At 34.2% G+C, this 22,930-nt stretch overlaps 1 protein-coding gene across 1 annotated transcript in view; it reads left to right on the forward strand.

Moving 5' to 3' along the window:
* The window catches only part of KIAA0825 (KIAA0825 ortholog), a 53,986-nt gene extending 38,048 nt beyond the window's left edge, over positions 1–15,938 (forward strand). The window contains exons 4-5 of the mRNA XM_010578030.1: positions 9,964–10,132; positions 15,264–15,938. Of these exons, the coding sequence (XP_010576332.1) occupies positions 9,964–10,132; positions 15,264–15,938 (844 nt within the window). The remainder of the gene's footprint in view (positions 1–9,963; positions 10,133–15,263) is intronic.
* Positions 15,939–22,930: the final 6,992 nt, after the last annotated feature.

Consider the following 22,930-nt stretch of genomic DNA (forward strand, 5'->3'; position numbering starts at 1 on the left):
AAACTGTTTTAAGTCATCTCTGAATTATTCTTATATTGCTTATGCCAGGCTGAGAGACTTTTCAGGCTTTTTATTTATATTTTTCTTATCTCACATTTGAACATTTTAAGTTAAAAACTTAGTATTTACAAATGTAGTTGCGATAGTAATAATCCCAGGGTAGCAATGATAGTGAAGATCTGGGAGATCTGGGAAATACGCTGTTGTGGACCGTTGCATAGTACAATTTCATATTACAACTTGCCAGCTGTTGACAACAGTGAAATGTAGATACTTATTTAGAGTTTAGTTGATGTCATAACACAATTATAGGTACTTAAGTTTTGAGTTGCTATGGTCTTATCTGGGAAAGAACAGTATCAGTGGTTTTGGCAGATGTGTTGTCACCTCTTCAAGTACCAAATAAAAGTGATTTTGTCATCATCATGCAGAGCCAGCCTGAGAGTTAGAAAGATTATTATCAAGATGAGTCTTCGGAATGCCTGCTTTACTACTATTTTTGTTTTTAATGTGTGTAAAATGTATGCTGCTGGTTGAGAAAACTTTTGGCTGTGAGAGAGCAGGCCAGCTGTTCATTCCTTTTAGTGGTACTTTTTGTCAGTTAACATTTTATGTTATGGTTTATGTTAACATCATCACAGTGGAACTATTCGTACATTTTTAAGAAGGCTGATTGTCCCTGTTTTAGGTACATAGTCCTACAAATTAGAAGAGCCTTTCACTGTAAGTTTTGTAAGATCCAAATGGAACTTTATCCAAGGAGAGCAGGAGATTGGATTAGGGTGTGGTACACAGCAACACATGTCAGGAAAAGCTTTATATTTCTGCTGAATTGACACTTAAGCTAGTTTTTAGACTAATTTTCACAAGGAAAATTAGAAAGTAGCCCTGTAGTTACCAGGTGATGTTTTGCTCCGGTAATATGTCAGTTTCAGAAATGGAGAGGAGTTTAAAAGAAGATGGACAGCGGCTGATGTGACTTTTAAATTAAAAAGAGTCCTTTTATTGCTAATATATTAGAGGTAGCATGGAATGAAATCATTTTCAAGTTACCATTGATCTTTGTAAGTGGTATGATAAGAGCAGCTCTATGCGCTACAGTGATACAATTGGAATACAATCCATTTTTCATCAGATAGATTTATGATTTTATTATACCACAGAGAATAAACATAATAGTATACAGCATATATATATTTTTAAAAATAAAACATTGTGTAAAAAATTATGATCCAAAAGTGTGTAAATCACTTGAATGCTCATTTATTGCCTTCCAACTGAATAGCTTTTATAAAATTGTGTGACACGACAAATCAGATATGCTTTCCAGCAGTTGAATTACCTTCAGTATTTTTGTATTTTACCAATCCTATTTGCTCCTACATAAAAAAAAAAAAAAGCCATCTGTACAAAATTGTTTTATTTGTAAGTTTTAAGGGAGTAAGTGGTTCATTCATTCACTATTATATAACAGAGCTCTTATTACACTTGAATGTTAACTTTATTTTTACAGCAGTTTATAGATGCAGGTGAGTATGAACTCTCAAAACTATTGTCATTGCTGGTGAGTTTTATGTGCAATGATAGTCTTGGGTTATTCTAAAGTGTGAAGTTATATTCATAATTTCATCAGGATGGCCATTTGTCTTCAGTCTTTGCCCTCACATTTGGTTTGACTTTTACTGTTCATCAAAACTTAGTCTTATATTTTTTTTTCCTAATTGGAGGATTAAGAGTTAGTAAGAGTTAATTTTTGAGCAATCCACAGAACTAAACTTTCAGCTGATATTTAATACTTATAAGCAGAAAGTAACATACAGAGCTTGAAACCAAGCTTATAGTGCTTAACTTGAAAGTGATTGTAAGCATGAAATCTCTTCAGCAGTTGATTTTTTTTGTGTATTCAGTTCTTTCTTCAGTGAGTGATTGGCTGCCTTTTAGTGGTGATAAAGTGACGATAGATTCTATGAGTCTGTAGGACAGTGTGAGGTATTCTAGGTCTTCAACAGAACAATTACAAAGAATTCAACAAAATTATTTACTAATAATTGTGTCTCCACAATACACTGGAGACTGTATCTTTGTGTGACTTTTCACAAAGGCTTCATTTGACTTCAATCTGATAAACTTCAACCTGACTGTCTAATTAACAGTAATTCAGTCATCTGGGATTTTGAGGAAGGTCTTTTTTGAAGGGCTTCAGTGAGGTCAATAATAATAAATGCTTATAGCATTGCATCTTGTCCCAGAACTGTTCAATATAAATGGTAATCATTATTTGAGCAACTAACAAGATCCTTAACTTGCGAATAATAGGACTATCTGGAAAGTACCTCAATAAGGATGTAGTATGACATTTTCCAGTTGTTGATCATAACTTTGCTGATTTGCGTAGAAATACTTCCCACTATCATTACCTCAAAACAAAGGGATGGAGGAGTTTCAAAGAGGGTATTAAGCACTGCTGTGCTTAGTTCTTATTCTGTGTTCCTGTATCAGAATTGAAGTGTGCAAGGGCTCATGTGTTGTTAATCTAAGATGAGCTGCAAGAGTTATCTTTATCTTTTATTTTGAAGAAAATCTTGTCTTATTCCTTTCTGGAATTTTTAGGAAGCAGCTACACCTCACTTGCCTGTTATTCAAAAGAATTAGCAAAATCTCGGCATCTCCATCCAAAATCCCAATGGTGGTTGAGTATTTGGGAGAATTTCAAACTAGGGCTAACTGTAGAGGGATGAAATTGAAAATTTTATCAGTTTTACTTGGACCTAATATTTATTACAGCTCTCAAAAAGAATTTGACTCTTCTGTGTGAATGTAACCTGCTTGCTGTACAAGTGCATTACTGGAGTATTCATTTGAGAATTTAGTACCTGTAAAGATATTGGAATAATGTTACTAAAACCTTTGTCAAAATAGTATCTGTCTATTCACTGCCCTGGACTAATTGCTAGGAATAAGTAATTAAGCTGAGAAAGGAATGTAATTTTATTCCTATTCAGCCTGTGTTGTCTTTGTGCATGATCACTGAGTTTGGAATAGTTATTTCTCATCACCTTGCTAAGCTGGACAGCAGAGAGTTTCTCAGAGATGGGCTACTTTAACAGGCACACAGTTTCTTTACTCCAATATACAGTGATTATAATTCTGTCAGTATCTTAGGTAGGTAGTTAGCTGTCACATACATCTACAGAAGCTGTAATCGTATCTTGGACTGCACTGCGAAATTTCCCAAATAATTTCATATGACAATACATGAGACAATGTTTTTTTAGCCATTATTTGTTACTATCACGTTTTGGTCAATGGAGTTGAAAGCCTCCTAAGTTTCACTGCTAATCTTCTGAAATAACTTACCAAGGCAAAGCTTACATCTTGTGGACTGAAATATCTCAAGTGTTTAAAAGAAGATTGGAAGTTAAAGGTAGGCAGTGGTTCAGGTAGAACTGATGGTTCTTGTATGGTTAAGCTGTTGAGTAAGTTTCGCTTGCTGAGGTGCAGCAAAGTAATCACTATTCTATTTCTTTCTTGTTTCAGTGGTATAATTACTTTACAGCTTTGGTGGATATGTTTTGTAAGTAGCTAAAGTAGAGAGATGAAGTAGCTTGCAAAGTGCTTGAAGCAGGTGCTACATCTTTGGTTTATGTCTTAAGGTCCAAGATTACAATAAGAAGAATTTGAGGAAGTTAACTTTTTCAAGGCTTTTGTCTTTATAATAAGCCTATAACTTTCAGAATCATACTTTAAAGAATTGCTGGTTTTAAGTATCAAGACATATTTGTCTTAACAGAGTTTTTCCAAAGAGGTACGGTTTTTGTAGTCAGTATTTCCATCAGTTTTATATTGCTGCTTACAAAACAATTTTAAACTTCATTCTTACTGGTCTTATTTTATTTTGAATAGAACTTAGATACAAAATAGGAATAAGAGAATAATATAGTCAAACTATGAAAAAAATGTTAACATACACACAAATATGAGGTGATAACAAAACCTATATTATTAGCAGTAGCAGCTTTACTTTCTGGCTTTATCCTCTGGCTTTCTCCTCTGCTGGTGAGGTCACCATTGTAAAGAACATAAAATATGAAAAGGAATTTCATCTGTTTATGCAGTTGGAGTAAGAAAATGGACACACCAGAAAGAATAAGCTGATGGTCAGATAGACTAGAATGGAACAGCATAAACATTATGGGCCTGGAACTACAGTAATCCCATTTTTTTCAGAATTTTAGAAATCCTCAGAGATACAATGTACCATGAGTATTACTGTAGGTTGTCATAAGCATTGCAGGAACATGCAAGATGTTAAGTAGCCATTTTTGGTAAAGCCTCTTGTTCCTGTTCAAGACAAAGTTATCAAAACATTCTTTGCATGAATCTTCTTTTTTTTTTCAGTTAGGTTGAATCTGGCAGTTTAAAAGTTACTAGAAAATAAGTTACTTATATTTTTGGTTAAATTCATACATGGTAGTGGTGGGGCATCAGCAATGACCTCATGAAATTGTCTGTAGATCATGAGAAATTTTCTTAGTATTTCCTTTTTGGTAGGTCAGCTTTCATGAAATAAAACAAAATGTTTCTTTCACCATGGGAGAAAGAGTAACAATGAAAATGCCTGTGGGAATTATACTGGTAAAAGTCTTTCTCAAAGATTCCGTATTACTCCATGTGTACAGCAGGTCCTCTGACACACAGGTTTCCAAATGATATGACTGATTTTGTACAAAATGCCCTGTATCTTTAGCAGTCATGCTTCTTAATGAATATACATGATAATAACAAAGTAGTATTATGTTAGTGGTGCTATCTTCAAAAAAGTGCAAACAATTATTTCATTATTTTTAAAACAAACTGTCTGTTCCTAATAAAAGACATGTAAGCTGATACTAAAAGCAGATCTCCATGAATATGAGGATCTTAAGCATAAGTAACATGAGGTTTAAAGATAATTTCACTTTATAGCTTAGCAGTTTAATTTAACCAATCTCATTGTCATTTTATGGCTGTTCCATATGCTGTATGAAATAAATTGAAACAGTGCTTGTTAGAAATTGAAAGGAGTTAGAAGATGATCCTTCAACTTACTCATAGTAATCTTAGGCAATGGGAAATGATATATGGAGACAGCAACCCTCATTTTGATACTGTGCTTTTCAAAATAATGTTTTATCAGTATGACAGAGCTTACACTATCAGTTCCATTATAGTACTTGCTTTGTAACTGTTTGTCCATTGATGCAGCCACTTAAAAAGCAGTCTCTCCAAATGATTAGGTTATTCCTAAAAACTGTCACTAATTTAATAAATAAGAGCACAAAGGAGTTCTCAGACTGCGGCTATCTACAGTGGGAATACTTACTAAATGGTATCAACATGCTACTCCAGAAAAGCACTCCAGTGTGGACACAGATAACAGAAATTTGCTTAGTTTGTGAAAAAAACCCCAACCCTCACCTGTAAAAAGGAGACACTATTTCAGGGAAAAATTCCTTGTTCAGTAGTTTGGTGACTATTTTTTTCTGGTTTTTGTCTGAACAGTTCCACAGGTTCAAAGAAAGGTGGAATGATCTGTGGAAGAAAAATTGAGGGCTGTTAAATACTAGGACACTATCTGATTTAAGTCCTTGTGTCACAAACTTCTAGAGATGATGAAAATATTCTGAGAAATCTTAACATTTTTTTTCTCTTTTTTTTTTAATTCTTTGTTGGCATCTCGTAGTGACCACTGTCATAGACCTGGAGATGTTCCAACTGACCAGGAACAGCTATTCTGATGTAGTTCCAGTAGGCTAATTTCCAACAGAAGAATTAAACACCTTCTGACTAGGTTCAGCAATGTCCCAACATTGGTACCTGAGCACCTAAAACATTAATTGTATGCCTCGCCTTATCATTAAGGTATAGTGTTTCAGAGAATGTTTCAAAAAACATGCATATGGAGCATAGAACCGGTTAACAATAGTAAACTGGGAAAAAGCATTGAGTAGTGAAGTATGTCTGATTTACCTGTTGTACTCCAGATCTTGTATTCCTGATTTAGGTAGGTTTGCACACAGACATGATTGTATTTTTCCATTGACTGCACAAGATTTTAAGACAATTTACCCTCCTGTCGTACGTGTATAGTGTCAGTTGACATCATATGGGTTGATGCCTCAATTTGTTCAAAAAAAAGTACTCCACTGAACTTAATAAGATATATTTGCAGTTAAACCTGAATGAAAAAGGCTTATTGGGGCGGGGGGGGGGGGGGGGGATTTAGCACTTTATATAGTTTTTTGTAATTGTTCTTCGAAGGATAAAATTCATTAAATACATTAAGCACATTTTTCACATTAACATTATATATTTTGTTTGCAGTTTCTAAGCTTCAGCAAATTTCCTTTCTAAAAAAGGAAATCAAAGTCTCATTCTCCCTAAACTGATAGGAAATTACAAAGTTTTAAATACTAGCCCGCACAGTGAGAATAATTTTAATCCCATTTGGTAGAAGTATTTTGTTTAAAATGGTTCCTTTCTAAACCCAGATAATACACATTAAAATGCTTTTTTTTTTCCAGAGGTAACCAAATTCCTAAATATTTAATTTAATGATGTAATTCATGTGAAGGAATAAGTACCTATAATTAACCATGTTTTTGTAATACTAATTGTTGACAAAAATCTTAAAAGAAATAGCAATGCTTTTGAGACCATGTTTACCTACAGTATGCTGTAAGTAAACAGAATGAAAATAGTTTTATTCAATCAAAAACAGTTTTAGTCCTAATTCAATGTTTATTGTGATAAAAGGATTAAATAAAATTAACAGACTTATCATGATTTGTATCTGTAGGGAGGGCCACTGAAAGGTATCCACCTAATCCCTCTATCAGTGTTGGGACAAATTACCAAAATATCTGGTCTTGAGAACATCTGTAGCCGATTCATAGCTTGTAGTTTATTGGCTTGCACACAGATTCATATATCAAAAGATGAGTGTAAAAACTGGTTTGTAATTGAAGCAGATTGGCACACCCGAATGACAGTAGTCCCTTTTACAATGCACAATGCTGTAATCTATTGGGTATGTTTGAATGAGACACATCAGCACACTGCAATAAAAGCCTTTGATAGTGTCCCAGGAGTCAAGGTCTATGAACAAGGCATTTAGTTTCATAGTCCTGAGAACAGGTTTCACAAGTTAAAAAGATGCATGCCAATCTTTTGTCAAGTTTAGAATTGGTATTCATGGCTGGGCTATCCCATCAGGAACCTGAGTGGGCCATGGGGGTCCTTTGTGCTCCTGATAAGGTCCTTTGATGATGGGAAGATACTTGTTTCAGTGCACTTCATTTTGAACTCAGTCATGCTCAGGAAAGTCTTAAGAGTTTTGTATCAATTTTGTAGAAGTGTTTTACAGGCCACCCATATATTTATAGGTTTTAGAAGTTTTTATATATTTTAGCATTAGTTGTAGTTACTGAATTTGGTTTTCTGAAGATAATGCAGCTATAAAATGTGGTGACTTCATTTTGATAGAGTAGATACACTTTGAATGTTTTACCTCATGTCTTTTAAACATAAAACAAATTACCCATAATTCTTAATGAATACAATTAAATATGGGAAAATAGGCTGTTCAAAATGACCTATTTATTTTGATGAAATTTTTTTTAGAAGTTGTATAGTCATAGTTCTGGAAACAATTTATGTATGTTTTTTCTGACATTCAAAATGCTACTCTTTTTCTGCACTTAGATTGTTATGATCGTCCTTGCATTCTATAATTGTAGTTGTTGCAGTTTTCATATACAGCTTGTTATTATTTAGTACTGTATTTTAAAGAAACAAAAGGCACAAAGTGAAACCTATCATAGGTGGTATATCTTGATGGCATTCTGGGAAAAAATACACTTCTCTCTGTTATGCTTGTTGTAGGTAACTTAAAAATAAAAGGAAAATGCAGACTACTGCTTATCTCTAAACTTAATTTAATGTGATCATTTGCTTATTTTTTTCCACTGTTCTTTTAAAATGTCAGTTCAAACTAACAGACTCAGTTCCCAAAGGTACAGATGACACTGATATACTTTATTGCTGTTGATCAGAATGCGACAGCTCGTAGGAATTTAGGGTGCATTGCATAACATCTGTAAAAGAATAAAATGCAAATCACTCGATAAAGGAGAAAATCCAGTAGAAAATCAAATAAATACTTCTTCCACATCCTGAAGACAGTACTGCAGACAGAATTAAATGGCAAAGTACAGTCAGTGGGTGATATTCAGAATGGCCTTTCATCACTTATTTCTTGTTACAAATTTATATGGGTTAGTAATGTTTTAAGATTTTTTTAAAATTCATATTTGAAGAAGATTATATTTTTAATAAAAATAGTTACCTCCCCAAAGGTGATATTTCATAGAAAATTAATCTTTCCATACAGAGAAGATATGCAGAAAAAAAAAGAAAAACTTTATTCAATGTTACTAATTAAAAAAAAATAATTTTCCCTTTTTTTTTTTTATAAACTGGGGGTCTTTAATTTAGTATTTTTTCACAGCTTGTAATACACTGAAAGATTGTATTTGTTTTCCAGTTTCTTTTCTTCCCTCTCCTCTTGTTCTCCTTTTCTCTTCTTCCTGTCCTCTTTTCTAATCTTCTTCTTTTCTCTTCTTTTGCCAAAACTACTCAAGTTTGAAAATGTTAGAGAGCAGCTAAAGAAAAACAGCCATACTTTATATCTATAAAATAAAGAGGCAAGTGGCAGTATAATAGGCAAGTTTGTTTTTTGGTTAATATCATAAAAATAGAAAGTAATATGATCAAAAGTATCTGACACTGAAATACCTGTAAAGAGCTGAGTCTTATCAAATCCAGTAACTCTGTAGAGATAGGAAGAACTAAATTTTAATTTGTGTTAAACCTCGCATCCCTTATCAGCTGTAAGAACATAAATGGAATAACTAATATACTCCAAAATAAAATTCAGATATTAGGGAGAATCACTTTGCACTTCAATAAACCAAAACTGGCATCAGTCATATTGTTGCCTCTGTTTGTATTAAATTTAGATCTGCCTAGATCTAGTCAATACTAATTTTCTAACTGAAACTATATAAAATATTAAGCATTGCTTTTTAAAAAAAGTAGTTCTGAAATACTGAAAAGGTGTTTATGTAGGAAAAGCTATAGAATTAGAATGTTTCTGGATTTTTCTTTTTTTTTTTATGTAGTTGTCCGCACAAATAGAAATAAAATAATTTTGGATATTCAGTTGTTCTTGTGATTTTTGCAACTGAAATCCCTGTAATAACCATACCAGCCACACCTGGTTTCGTAACAGGATTATCATTCTAAATGAGTGTTAAGGAGTGGATCTGCTCCTTGAAAACAAACTCTGTTTTCTTTCAAGTATTCTAATGACAAAAACAAGAAAGAAAAGATCTGCTTTCTCAGCACAACTGACTGTAAAATTCTTTTCAGCATTTTCTGTGATGTCAATGGGTCTTTAAGAAGTCATTAATATATGTTATATATTATAAAACAACTGCTGATTGCTAAAGGAGCAAAATGACACATTCACCTTTGAATATGGTAGTTGATTCAGTTTATATTCTCTGCTTTAGCTAATTAAGCACCGTGGACCAGATCTTAGGTTGGATGATGTCTTATTCACTAACTACTTTATTAAAAAGTACAAGATTGTTTGAGAATTGAGGCAGTACTTACTCTTACTGAGGATGGTACAATCTGGCCTGAAGGAAATTTATTTTAGCTCTAGCTTGACTATATTTAAATGTTAATCCTGCAAATTCAGGCCTCATTTTGTGAGAGTAATTTAATCTATGAAGAAGGCGGCCTAGTGTTACATTAATATGAAGTAGTTTTTCTTTTTGAAATATGGAATATATAAAATGCTTTTATCTCCAAGTTATGAAAAAAAAATCCTGTGATTTTTGGTTTTGATTTTTTTAGCATAGAACAGTGTCTTAAAGACCTGCAATCAGAAGTAAATGAAATATGTACCGATGAAATACTACAAAGCACAACTGACTGCCTTCAGTGGCTAAACAACTGCAGTTTTACTTCTCTCAGACCTTCTTCCACACACCACGGAGAGCTGATGGAGTTCCTTAGGAGCCTGGTAAATATTGTTTACTAAAGACTTTAATGTTTGGGAAAGTTGGTTATATGATGGGGGGGAGGGGTTTGAGGTTAATTAGTTTTCTCATTTCAGTCTTCACTGGGTGAGGATAGTTCAGAAATTTTATTATAAGGCTTAGTACGGTTTTTATGTCTGCAGCAGGGTGTTATGTTTCCTTTTGATCATGCCTTAAATAGACAAACTTGGGACAAAGTCTTTTCACTGATACTACCACATGTTCAGCACTGCTAGGACTGTTCTGTAAACACACATTGGTAAAAAACATCTGATGTTACTGTCTACACCAAGGCTGTTACTGTGACTGGTTGTTCTTCACGTCCATCACTATGAATTTAACTAATCTAATACAGGTTATTGTCCTTTATGCATTATTTAAGCATTAGTTTCTTATCTACTTTTTCTAATTAGAAATGTGGGAGCTACTTCGATTGTCCCAGCAATTTGTACAACCAGACATAACCAGAAATCAAATTTCACTTCAGTGAAAAATTCCATCATTTTAGAAGGCGTTTTAATCCAAAATTCTTATTGACAGTTAACCTTAGAATATATGTGTGGAAGTGGAAGTCTGGAAAATTGAATTGGCTAGATGAGTGAAGGATGATACCTCAGGAGATGACAGCCTGCAAGTTTATATATAAACAATGTATATGTGTGTTTATATGTTTGAGTGTCAGGACAAATAAACAGTATCCAGTGGATTGTTCTTTGTCACTTCCATGTCATGGTTTAGTTGTAGGACATGGACACCTTTAGGCTAAGATTGGATATATTGGCAAAGGAAAACTTCTGTGGAGAAGTAGAGTATTTTGTCCTTTGGGACTATCTCCTGGCTAGAGCTCAAGCTTCATCAAATCGCCTCTCAGTTTTTAACTCTTAAAACTGGCTGTTGATCTTTCAGTCACACTTGAGTCCACTGGATATTAAGCTGTGTCAAATGAGGAAGTCACCTCTAGAAACACCAGGTCTTTAATGTTCATGTGGTGAAGAAGTGATGTTGTCCCTTCTAACACAGGTGATCACTATGCATGTTGCTGTTAATAATCACCCCACTCAAGGGTGTCAGAGACTGCTATGTCATAATTGATCTAGACAAAATGCAAGAAGCCCCAAAAATGCTGACTTACAAAGTCTTTTGTTATTCCTCTTAGTCCAGTTAGATCCTTACTTAAACTCCCTCAGAAGAGGGCATGTCCATGATGACTTACTTGCGTCCATTCCCTGCTTTCTTCCTTCTCCGGGGTCTATTCAAGCGATATACCTGAACACCAGGTGGCGGCATTTGTTTGGGAAACACCAAAATATCCCCATCTCTGGAATACTTCGGGTATATCTTATACAAAATGTGCTTTCCATCTCTTCAGCTACCCAGGAGCACACTGACTGCATGATGGTCTGGCTGTGGGCTGCAGAATCCAGTTAAGCCTTGAGAATGGCTCTGTGGCAGGCTGCTAAACAGACAGCAAAGTGTGAGAAGCCTTAAAGTCTCAATTCTGCACAGCTTATCAGGAAAACATCTGTGGAGCTCAGGAGCTGGGACATCACACTTTCCAGGCTCATGACTTTTTAGATAATCCAGCCTGTTGTGTAGATGAGACTACAGATGAAAAGTGTATATGGATTAGCATAGATAATCCATCTGTAAAAAGTTATACTCGCAGTAGATAATCTTTAGCTCCATAAACAGATCTGCAGTAAACTATTTTCAATAATATTCAACATTAATGCAATTATTACAATCTGACCTTTCTTAAATGTCTATCTCCATCCATTGAACTAATTAGTCAGTTGACTTAACTTCTCACTTGCAAGCTTTTAATTAAATATCAAATAATACATCTTCAATAACTAACATTCCTTCTACTTCAGGACAATATCCCTATTCATTGTTACCCCTTATTATGTGTGTTTATTTTGTTAGGTATTTTGTTTATCTTTTAAGTTGCTGGAACAATTAAAAAAAATAGTGCAAAGTCCTGTTATGTGCTTTGGCTGAGGTGCTGTGTTTAGGTTTATGGTTAGCGTATTCACATGTATTTGTGAACTCCCATGGAAATACTGAGAGGTTCTTCATGAAGCCTGAAAATGTTAATTACTTGAAATTTCATCATTCTCTGTACTGTTTTGTATTTCTAAATATTTAAAAGCTGAATATGTACATGAACACATCTTCATTAAATTCTGTTCCTGTTAAACTAATGACAAAATCTTTTTTTTAACAAAATATTTATCTTATGGGATTTGTTTATTGATATGATGGGTCGTAGTCTGTAGTAGGTAGTAGTCCAGTTGGTAGACCAGAAATGTTTTCCTGTGTATTATTTTCACTAACTTCCTGTGCTCATAAGAGAATTTTTCATGCTCCTCTAAAACCTTTGGATACTAATTTGGATCCTTTTCTCTTGAATAGTTTTGGCATCATCTTTTGAAGTATTTTTACAGATTAATTTTCAAATAGAAAAGCCTATGTCAATATAGGCAATGTTCAAAGAGACTTGATGACACTGTGTTTTCAGAGCTTCAAAGTTCACTTCAGGGGCTCTTTTTCTGAGTAACACTAAGTCTAAGATGGCATCTGGAAGCTCCCTATTTTTAATGCTTTACTTTAAGTTGCAAAGGGCTTGAAACAATACTTAGATTCTTGCCTGCTTTCATGAATAAAAATGTTTCTGCTTAACCTTAAAAAACAGCAGTAGGGATTTGCTTGGAAGACATTTTGGATTCATCATCCAAAGGCATCAGTTACATTCACTGTTTTGACAGCTTCTCTTGTTTTGTTCTTTTCAGAATATAGTATTTGAGCATGGTTCATAAAAAAAAATTAACCTTTAAACTCCAGAAGTCTACATGTGGAGACCTGACACTTCAACACAGTGGTTAGTGATTAGGATTTCAGTTTACACACTGAGACACATTCTCTTTGGGGACACAAACTTTCTAGAATACTTCAGTAGATAATACAAGAAAATCAAATCAGCCTTATGTATATGCATATTGATATGTATGATTTAAGATTTTAACTAGGTATACGTACTGCTATCAAGTGCACATGCTTTTATAGAATGATACTTGACTGATAATTTCCTTTATTATTCTGTCTTCCACATGTATTTCCTGCTTGTAATTAAAAAAATTCACAGCAAACATTCTGAAATAAAGATGTAAAATGGAAGAAAAATAGCTAGTTTGTTATTTTTTAAGACTTTCCTTTATGGGAGGCAATCATGCACTCTGTCTTTTGTTCAGAATTAGCTACTGTGATGCAAGTCTTTTATTTTTCATCACAGAGCACTCCAGAGTAAAGGGCAATAGGAAAGTTAAGGTCTTGTTTTCTCCCATAAGAGTGCAATAGTTCTGAGTCATCCAGAACAAAGAATAGTAGTTTCAATATTGAAAATTTTTGTCACTCAAAAGCATGAAAGAAAAAAAAAAAGCAAGCCAACTGAAGTTTTTGTTCTAAAGTTTGTCTTTTTTATATTTTTATAAATTATCTACTGATGAAAGCTTCCTACAGTAGAAAAATGGAACATTTTGTATTGGAAGTTATTATATTTAAGCAATACCATACTCAAATTTGACTTATTTCTCTCTCTTTCAAAATGGGAAAAGAAATAAAACCGATCATTTCCTCAAATACTTCAGGTTAAATAAATCATTAGTTCTGAAGGTGGAAGGTTGCCTACAGTTTCTTTACCAGCCTTGCTTTACAGGATGGAGTACAGCTGGGAGACCCAGAAAGGACATGAGTGGAAAGAACTACCCTTATGTGATTTGCCACAACACTTTTCTCTGCTGGAGAGAAGCAATAGGAGGTGGGGGAGCAAGTGGGAGGGCGTCTAGATCCTGATTCACCTAAGGCTTGCCTACTTAGTTCCTGAAACCCAGAAAATCAACATTACCACCAATTTCACTCAGTTTTCTTGTTACTATGATAGGAAAATCTGTAGTCAGCTTTAGTGCAGCTGTAGGATTGAGAGCAGGTCTTCACAAGGAAAAAGCTGAAGGGCCTGGGACTGTGGCCAAAGCCAACTTGCAGTAAGAAAAATGTTGAGGATGTGGAAAGTGGGTTTGTAACAGGCAAGTTTTTTCCTCTGAGAAAGGAAGGAGAGTTTGGTGTTCAGTGACCATGGGACTTTGGGGTTGTCTTCTACTCATATGTCGGACACCTTAATGCAAACAATTCATCTCATACATACTAAGGACAACTGCAGAGTGGTGTTTAAATTTATGTCATTCTGGGCCAGGTAGAAAGGATTGAGCTGTGACAAGAGGACCTGCTATTTGCTGCATAGCCTCTTGGACTTGAAGCAGCTCTACGGTCAGAGATCTTGGCCCTGGACCAAGAGGGGAGCTCTTCAGGCTCAGATGAAGTACAAGCAGCACGTGCATTCATGTGGTTTCATCTCCTTTATTAACTGGCTTCCTTCTCCTTCTCCAACACATATAGCTGAGATGTATTTAGAGGTTGCTATATTGTTAATGTATCGGTCTGCATCTTGGTTTGACAGGATACACAGCTGCTTATTCTTCTGCCCTGTGTGATCTAAGCCTGTTCAATTCTTAACAAGTTTTCAATTTTAGCTCTTTAAGGGCATCCTGGGAAGATTATTTTATTCTTAGAATGGCCTTTTTGATGGTTGCCTACTGAGCCAGAACATAGAAAGCAAGTGTTTAATTTTATAAATTCTTGTCTTGGTTTTGTGAGCAAAACCTGTCATTATCTGTGTAAATCTTGAGTAATTTTTCATACCGTTTTGTTTCAAAGATGTGTGTGTGGACCAGAACAGACAGGCTGCCAAGGCTTACCTAATGAGCTTTCCAAAGCTTTCCTTTGAATTGAGGATTAGAATTGATTGAGAAAAGAGGTTGAGGATCTAAGAAAGATGGGAAGAGGAATATGAGTTATTGGAGCAGGTAGACAAGGAGATGGATTGCCACATAAATCCGTGGGAAGACAGGCTTTGTTATTTCTGTTGTTTGTATTTCTCTCTTATTTGCTGGTAAGATAATTAGCATTGGAAACAATTGGTACTCTAGCATGAAGCTATTCATTTTATGAACCAGAATTTACAAAACATTTCTAAAATACTGTCTGATTTACTTTTGTTAGCAAAGCTTGCTGAAGAATGAGCAAAATCAAGAAGAAATGATACTTCACTTCCTTCTGGATCTCTCTAGTCAGTGTGGTGTGTCATTTCCCTGTACTCCAAGTGGAACGTCTTTTGACTTAACATCTTCCCTTCATGCCATTGAGGATGATTCAACTATGGATGTGAAATCTCTCTGGGATGATGTGAGATTGCATCTTCGACGATTTTTAGTAAATAGACTGCAAAGTCAAGAAGAAACAAATACTAATGCTGTACAACAACAAATGGAGTTTAAAACTCAGTGCATACAGCAACTTCTGTTTCTTTATCCTGAATCAGAAGTTTTAACAAAGTATCAGAATATGCAGAATAGACTGGTTAGCGATCTTCTACAGAACTGTATTTTGTCTAGTTGTGGTGAAACAAATTTTGATAAGGTGGTTCATGGTTACCAAAGCTCTGTACCCACATTATGCACAATGATAAAAGAGGATTTGTATATACTAAGTGGAACTATTGATCCTTCTTCATCATTGAAGTTTATTAATGAAACTTACCTGGATACCATCACTGAAGAAATGACAGTTCTTCTTGAAAGACTTTGTGAGCTGCAGTTCAAAGAAAATGCTCTACATATAGTTAAAGCAAACAAGATTTCAAAGAAGCATAGAGGAACAGTTCATGCTGTGGGTTAGTAGCATTTTATGTTCACTGTAGCTAGATATTATTTTAATTATACTACTTGTTTTTTAATATACTTGATTATTTCCTGTGAAGAGAGACACCTGAGATTATTAATTACGCCTTTATGTTTTAATGATATTACTGCACTTGAATTGCAGACTGCGTCAGAATTGTGATGAAAAAGGTTTTAAGGTAAGGGAGAGTATCTTATGCTTATGTATATAGAAACCCCATTATAATTCCCTGGATAACATTGTCATGTCATAGTCTTTTTTTTAGTCTAACTTATTTCAACTGCTGAAATATATAATAGTGAAAGTCCATACAATAATGTAACCATGAAATAGACACAGATTCATACATCAGAGCTGACCCAAAAGATTACTATGCAGGTTCTAATTATAAAAAAAACAACCAAAACATTTAAGTTTTCTAGTCTTGTGAAAGTACAGTAAGTTAGAGTTAATGCTACCTGGTCATTTCTTCTTCTAAGGATTTTGAGGAAGGAGAGGAATCTGTTAATTGATGTGGTGTTTTCTGTACTTTCTTCTTACTGTTGGTGAATCTGACATGCTAATTTTCAAAGGGAGGAATCAGAGCTTTAGGAAAAAATCATACAGAATGGAAACTTTCATAATATAATTTCATGATTGTTTGTAATTGTTTTTTCAATGCAGAGTTTTGAGCACTCCTCTGTGCAAGAGCTGTTTGTTTAAAACATAGCCTTCCATAAAGGTGAAGTAGTTTGCAGACAGGAAGTATTAAAAGTTTAGAATCATGAAAAATACAGAAACAGAAGACAGATCCTTGGGTTGTACAATATACACAAAGGATGAGTGAGGTGATGATTTGCCAGGTCTATGCAGATGAAAATCATGCTCATAATTGTGAGTGAGTTTTAAAATCAATATACATGTTAATGTAAGTCAACTAGAAATTCCACTGGAAGAAATGCAGAAATAATTTTTCAACAGGAGCTGAAATATGGAGATATATGTGGAACATAAGAAAAATAAGGTAAGGGAAAAGGCATGCAGACAAATAATGTGAAAGGATGAGAAGTCCAACATAAAGCTGATCTATTAGTGGGACAGAGTGTTGGTGGGAAACAAGGAGTAGTAGTCTCAGAGTAATATTAGGTTATGGTAATGTTGAGTTACGAAATAGATGACAAGAAATGTATCTTGTTACATTGAGTTACATAGTGATATGGGAATCAGTGAAAGGATTCAGTGACAAAAAAATGACTGGTAGTGGAAGTTTGTAACTTCATTTTTCTTTCAGTCTCAAATGAGCTCACAAAGATGGGGAAGTTCAGTTATCTCCATTTTACATCTAAGACATGGAGATTAAAGTTACCATAAGGGTGGCTCTTTAAAAAAACCCCCACACATTAACTGCTTCTATATTACAAGAAGGAAGAGAACAGTCCTTCAAGCTATTAAGATAGTAAATCCTCTGCTTAAATTTTCTTTGCTACAAGATGTGTCTTTACATGTTTTTTTGCCAGCATGTCTATCAGGACAGATTTCCAGTGCATAGTTCTGTTGTATATTCAGAAGAACAAAGATGAAAATATACAAAGTAAATCTTGGGACCTGCTTGCAATTTTTAAAACATTTGGTGCAATTAATTAAAAAAACAAAGCAAAACAAAACAAAACCCAACAAACCTCTGTATTTCATAAATCCCATGGAAGATTTTTGTTTTGATTCAAAATGTATTAAAGGTCAGATGTGCAGGCGCAGCAGCTGTCCCCTTAGCACGCATAAAATGTGTTTAGAAGTGGTGTTTGTTAATATCATTTAATCTTCAAAATTACTTTCTTCACAGTGGCTGTCATGCTTATGTTTTCATCTCTTCACTGTGCAGTACTTCATATTCTTTTACTTCAAGAGTTTGGTATGGGAGGCAAGCATTGATTCCCCTGCAGTCTTTTCTGCAGAATCAGACTGTTCTAGGTGATCTGTGGTTATAGACTGCAGGCAGCCAAACAATAAAGCAACAGTTGTGAAGTCAGCAGGCTAGAGCAAAATCAGGGTCAGAGTTATGAAGTTACATAGGATTTTTTTTTTTTTTTCATTTTGTGGACATGTCGTAGCCTGTTGTTTGGTATTATTAATCAACTCAAGCAAAATTTATACTTGTATCACTACCAAAACAATTATTATTGAAAAATTTATTGTATGTGAGCTCATATGTGAAGAGCTCTTCTTTTTTCTGGAAGGAGATTTCTCTCATCTAAATGTTTGAATACATTACATTTGTACCACACTAGGTCAGAAAAGGGCACTTTTCCTTTGTAATTAAAGTGTTCACAGGGCAGTTCACACTGAAATTACTATTTTGGAAAAAATTCTACAGACTAACTATTTTGGGAAGTTTGTAATGGTAGACAAGTTCTTAGTGTCAAGTGGCTTTTCCTGCTTGGAACTCTTACTAAATTCTGATGATACCTTTGCTGCCTTCCCACAATTGAGAGTGGAAGTCTGTATTTATACATAGGTTAAGTTAAAAGACAACTTTAATGGATTGCCTTGACAGTGATACTCAGTTTTCTGAGTATGAAAAAAAACATGCTGGAGTATGGAGGGAAGGAGTGAAAGGGAAAGAGATTTTTTTTCTTACCAGTGTGTTTCTTATTTTGTGATGCATGTTGCCTCTGCCCTCTCCAAACGAGCACCAAACCAGTACATTTCAGAACAGCAAAATAATTTAATCTGAGGCATTCAATTGGGATTGTTATCTGAGAGCTGAAAAAAAGGGGTTGTGTTTACTTAGTCCACTCTCAGGGAAATGTGGTTTTTGGTTTGTTGGGGTTTGGGTTTTGGGGGTTTTTTTTTGTGTGGGGTTTTTTTTTCATAAGAACTGCTGTAGTTGATCATACTATATAGGAGAGGAAAAAATAACAGAAAATAGTGAACAATGCTAGAACCTCAGAAAACTTTCTATAGATGACCTACTTCTGTCAGAAAAATATAGGTAATCTATAACAAGCTTTAACAGAGTTATAAATCTTTAAAATATTTCATATGTAACAATCTATTTATGAAGTAAGGAATTAACATTTTTGTTTTCATACTGTATTAGAACAGTTATTTGTCAAGTACTGTAATGAAATTGTATCCATTTATCAGGACTGAGGATGAGCATGGTTTGAGAGAGAAGCTGGCAAAATGGTACGTGAAAAGAGGCACATTCTTTGGAACTTGGCATCTTTGATTGCCAACTCTAGTGGAGGCAGGTGGTTTTATGTTATAACTTGATCCAGACAGCTGGTTTTCAGCTTCTCTCTTATGATTTTTTGCTTCAATTTCCAATGTGATATTTCTCAGAAATTATTTGCAGTAAGCCTATTAAATGTGGATTGTACTTTTACCCTTTGAACCTTTTTCGTGTTCCTTTGTTTACAAAAATGTTAAGCTAGTTTAATCGGGCATTACTAACTTATCTTAATCCTTCATCTCTTTTAGATTAAGCAACAGCTAGTCTTACAAGTGATAAGACATCAGCCAAAGAAACTTAAAAACCATGAAATTATACACATTTTATGTATTAGTGGAAGGTTTTCTTTGGTTTTAATAATATATACTTTTTTATGTATATACAGAGAGAATGTAAATGTGTAGAACAATTAGCGTATTTTTTAATTTCCTGTGGTTAAAACTAAGGAGAGATAAAAGCTTTGAGTTTTATTTTTTGTGACATATTCAAATTCATTGGCTTAATATTTTCATTTAGTCACAAACTTGCCAGAGACCCTTAAATAGGCTCTCAAATCTAATGGCATCTGCCAATAAAATACACTTTTAGTGTATTTATATAATTAATAACTTAAAAAATCTTAAATTAAATTTGTTCATAAAATCTGAGGCAATATATAGTGTGTTCATCAAAATCAGTAGTTGATTATTTTTAGGAAAATATCCTTGCAAAGTGTAGGTAAACTGAAGTGATGCAGATTTGACTTAGTACATTTTTAGCTACAGAGTAATTAAATCACCTTCACTGATTTGTTTTAATATTCATATTTTACACTTATATATAATTATTATACCCAGTGTACCATCTTCTTATTTACGAGTCCAGCAGGCTTCCTGTCTCTTTTCTTTCTCCAGAATATGACCAGCTTCCATTCTATTTGAAAGATATATTTAAATACAAACTGTGATTTAAATTATGATGTTTTTAATTTATTATCTTTAATTATTCATGAGTTCCTAATAAATATATTGTGTTTATGGAACACCTAAGGTGAATATGGCATACATCTAAACTTGAATAGAAGGACTCAATATTGTTTAGAAGAGCTGCATTTGCGCAGTAGAGTTGAGAGCAGGAGGAGAAACAGGCTTTGAAGTAACTTGATGAAATGAAGGTAACTTTGGGACATTAAATGAAAGTACTTGGTAAGGAAAATCTATTTTGAGGTTACTTATACTTACGTATTCCCAGCAATTTGCTGTCCAGCTAACCTGAAATACAAGTTTTGGGTTTTGCACATTTGACTTAAATTTGATTTCTTCTCTACATTCATGTGCACATGACTTTATTTTCTGTAATTTATCATTTCCTCCCTTTGAAATAAAGAACCTTAGTTTCAGACTTGCTTTTATCCTTCCACTTAATTTAAATTCAGTTGGTTTGTGATCTCTTGAGCCACGATTATTGCCTACAACCAATCTTCTATGATCTTCATCTTATCTATCAAAAATATGCCTAAAATAGCATTGATACCTGCTGTTTTAGTGACTGCGTGAGGAAAAAACCAGTTATTCATGCCTGGGAATAATTAGGACTCAATAACTTTAGTGTAATTTATGCTTCCATTTATATCTGGAAATTAAAGAATTCCAGACTTGGTTTCATGTAATTAATATTTATGTCTTTGCACCTTTTTCTGAGATTTCTGTCCAGATTACAATCTATAGCAGATAATTTACAGTATTTATGTTGTAGTTACAATAGCTTTTCCATCGTGTTTTCTTATCTGTAGTCCATTGTTGAAATCTGGCTTTTTAGAAGTATTAGGAGGAAGGGGGAAAGTGTCTCAGTCACTTGGCTTACTACTGTTTTGTCCTAGAAAGTCCTGTTGCATGTTTCTGAAGTGCTGGTAAGGCAAGCTAATGCAAAGTAGCCCATATGGATTACAGATTATAATATCCAGTATCACATCCTGCCTCAGCAGTTCACGTTCATTATATTGCCCAGATCCTTGCATTAATACAAGCAAATTTTCAGTTATGTCTATAATGTGTTGCTAAGAGCCAAAGGTTTTAGAAATACAAAACTTTAAAATGTAATTATGGAGGTTTATTTGAAGTTTTTTTTCATCAATTTAAGCTTTAAAATATTTCAAGACCTACATACCTATTGTTGTAACTTTTAGACATTATAAGACAAAAATAAAGGAATAGTAACAGAAACTGGAACTTCACCCTCCTTGCTTCCTTGCATGTCCTTTTTTTTCTTACTCCAGCAGGCCCACAATAGCATGCTCATCCCTTCTGATGGACATGCTGGTTTTGTTTCTGTTCCTGCACAACAGCAGTAGCTGATGTGCTTCCATTATATTTCTGCCTTCTTGGCATCTCCTTCTCTCTTCTATTTCTGCTCACTCTATCACTCTACAGAGTGCCTGGTAACATAGCTTTTATAGGAACAGGGCTTTAGGGGCCTGTATAAAGCAAGATACGGAGCAGTTACTGGAGAGAATGGTACCTGTATGCAAATGGACTTTGCAACTAGTGAATCCTTGAGCTGCACTGCACATGGTGATGTATGGCACAATCTTCCCCATATCTTACACAGGTGGAGTGAAAAATCCTACAGTTTCCATCTGTAAAGGATGGGGAAATAACGTGTATCAAGTAAAACCATAGGACTTCTCTCATGCATATATAACCTTCACAGAAAACATGAGGACATCAGTGAAAATGACATGGGTACTACATATGGATTGCATAAAAATGCAGATGTCGTTAGATTTTTACTTTATAAATACCAGAGATTCCTAATTTTGTATTAGAAGCCAGTCGATACTGAGATATTCAATAAGTTTAATTGTCACATATTTAAAATAGTGGAGCAAACAGTGTTGGTGGGAATTTATAATAGGAAGTTAAAATTGAAAACCAGTGGACATACAGATATGATGCAGATTTCTGCAGTTGTCTTTGTTCCTGGGGAAGCCTATAAAATTTTGACAGCCAAAACAAGATCCTATTACTCAGGGGAAACAAAATAAATGTCTTTGCATTTAATATAGGAAATAATGTGTTTCATAGCCTCTTTGTCACATATTATTTATTTCTTATCCTTGCAAGCATTGTATTTGATTTCTACTGCACAATTATATTAAATGGAAATATGAGTAGTACTGAGGAGAAAATAAAACCATCTGTTTGAACATACAGAGTTGAAGTTTTAATAAAAAAGAGGTACTCTTTTAAAGGCCATATGAACATAATACCCTAGGACCACAAATGTGTTTCTAGTGGGAGAATGACATTTTCGTAAGGATTACAAAAGCATTAAGCTTGTTACTTTTTAAGCTTATAGTAGGGGGTAAGATAACAGTATCTAAGTTACTGAAATGCCAATTGAACTGACAGAATTTCAAAGCTGGTAGCATGCCTGAATACCTTCCTTCTTTTTAGAGCAGTTGCTTGAAATTACTTATTAAGACCATAACATGAAAACGGGCAGTGAAATCTCATTATTGACTCTTTGTCATATTCAAAAGATGCCCATTCCTGAATTTTATAATCATGTTGTTTATTTAATAAGTAAACACTAACTTCACTTTTAAAATTATTTATTTTTAAACATTAAATTCTTGATGCTCTTTTGGGTTACAGGTTTTTTTAGACTGTTGTGTCCTGATAAAGTTCTTCCACTTCATCTTTTCCAACACGAACTCGAATCTTTTTTCTGAATTCTGTAGAGGCTGAAAGGGGCATAGTTCCATTCTTGGGTGGTTTTTTTTTTTCTTTCAGAATGC

The sequence above is a fragment of the Haliaeetus leucocephalus genome, unplaced genomic scaffold, assembly GCF_000737465.1.
Source record: "Haliaeetus leucocephalus isolate CR32 unplaced genomic scaffold, Haliaeetus_leucocephalus-4.0 Scaffold598, whole genome shotgun sequence".
Classification (NCBI taxonomy): Eukaryota; Metazoa; Chordata; class Aves; order Accipitriformes; family Accipitridae; genus Haliaeetus; species Haliaeetus leucocephalus.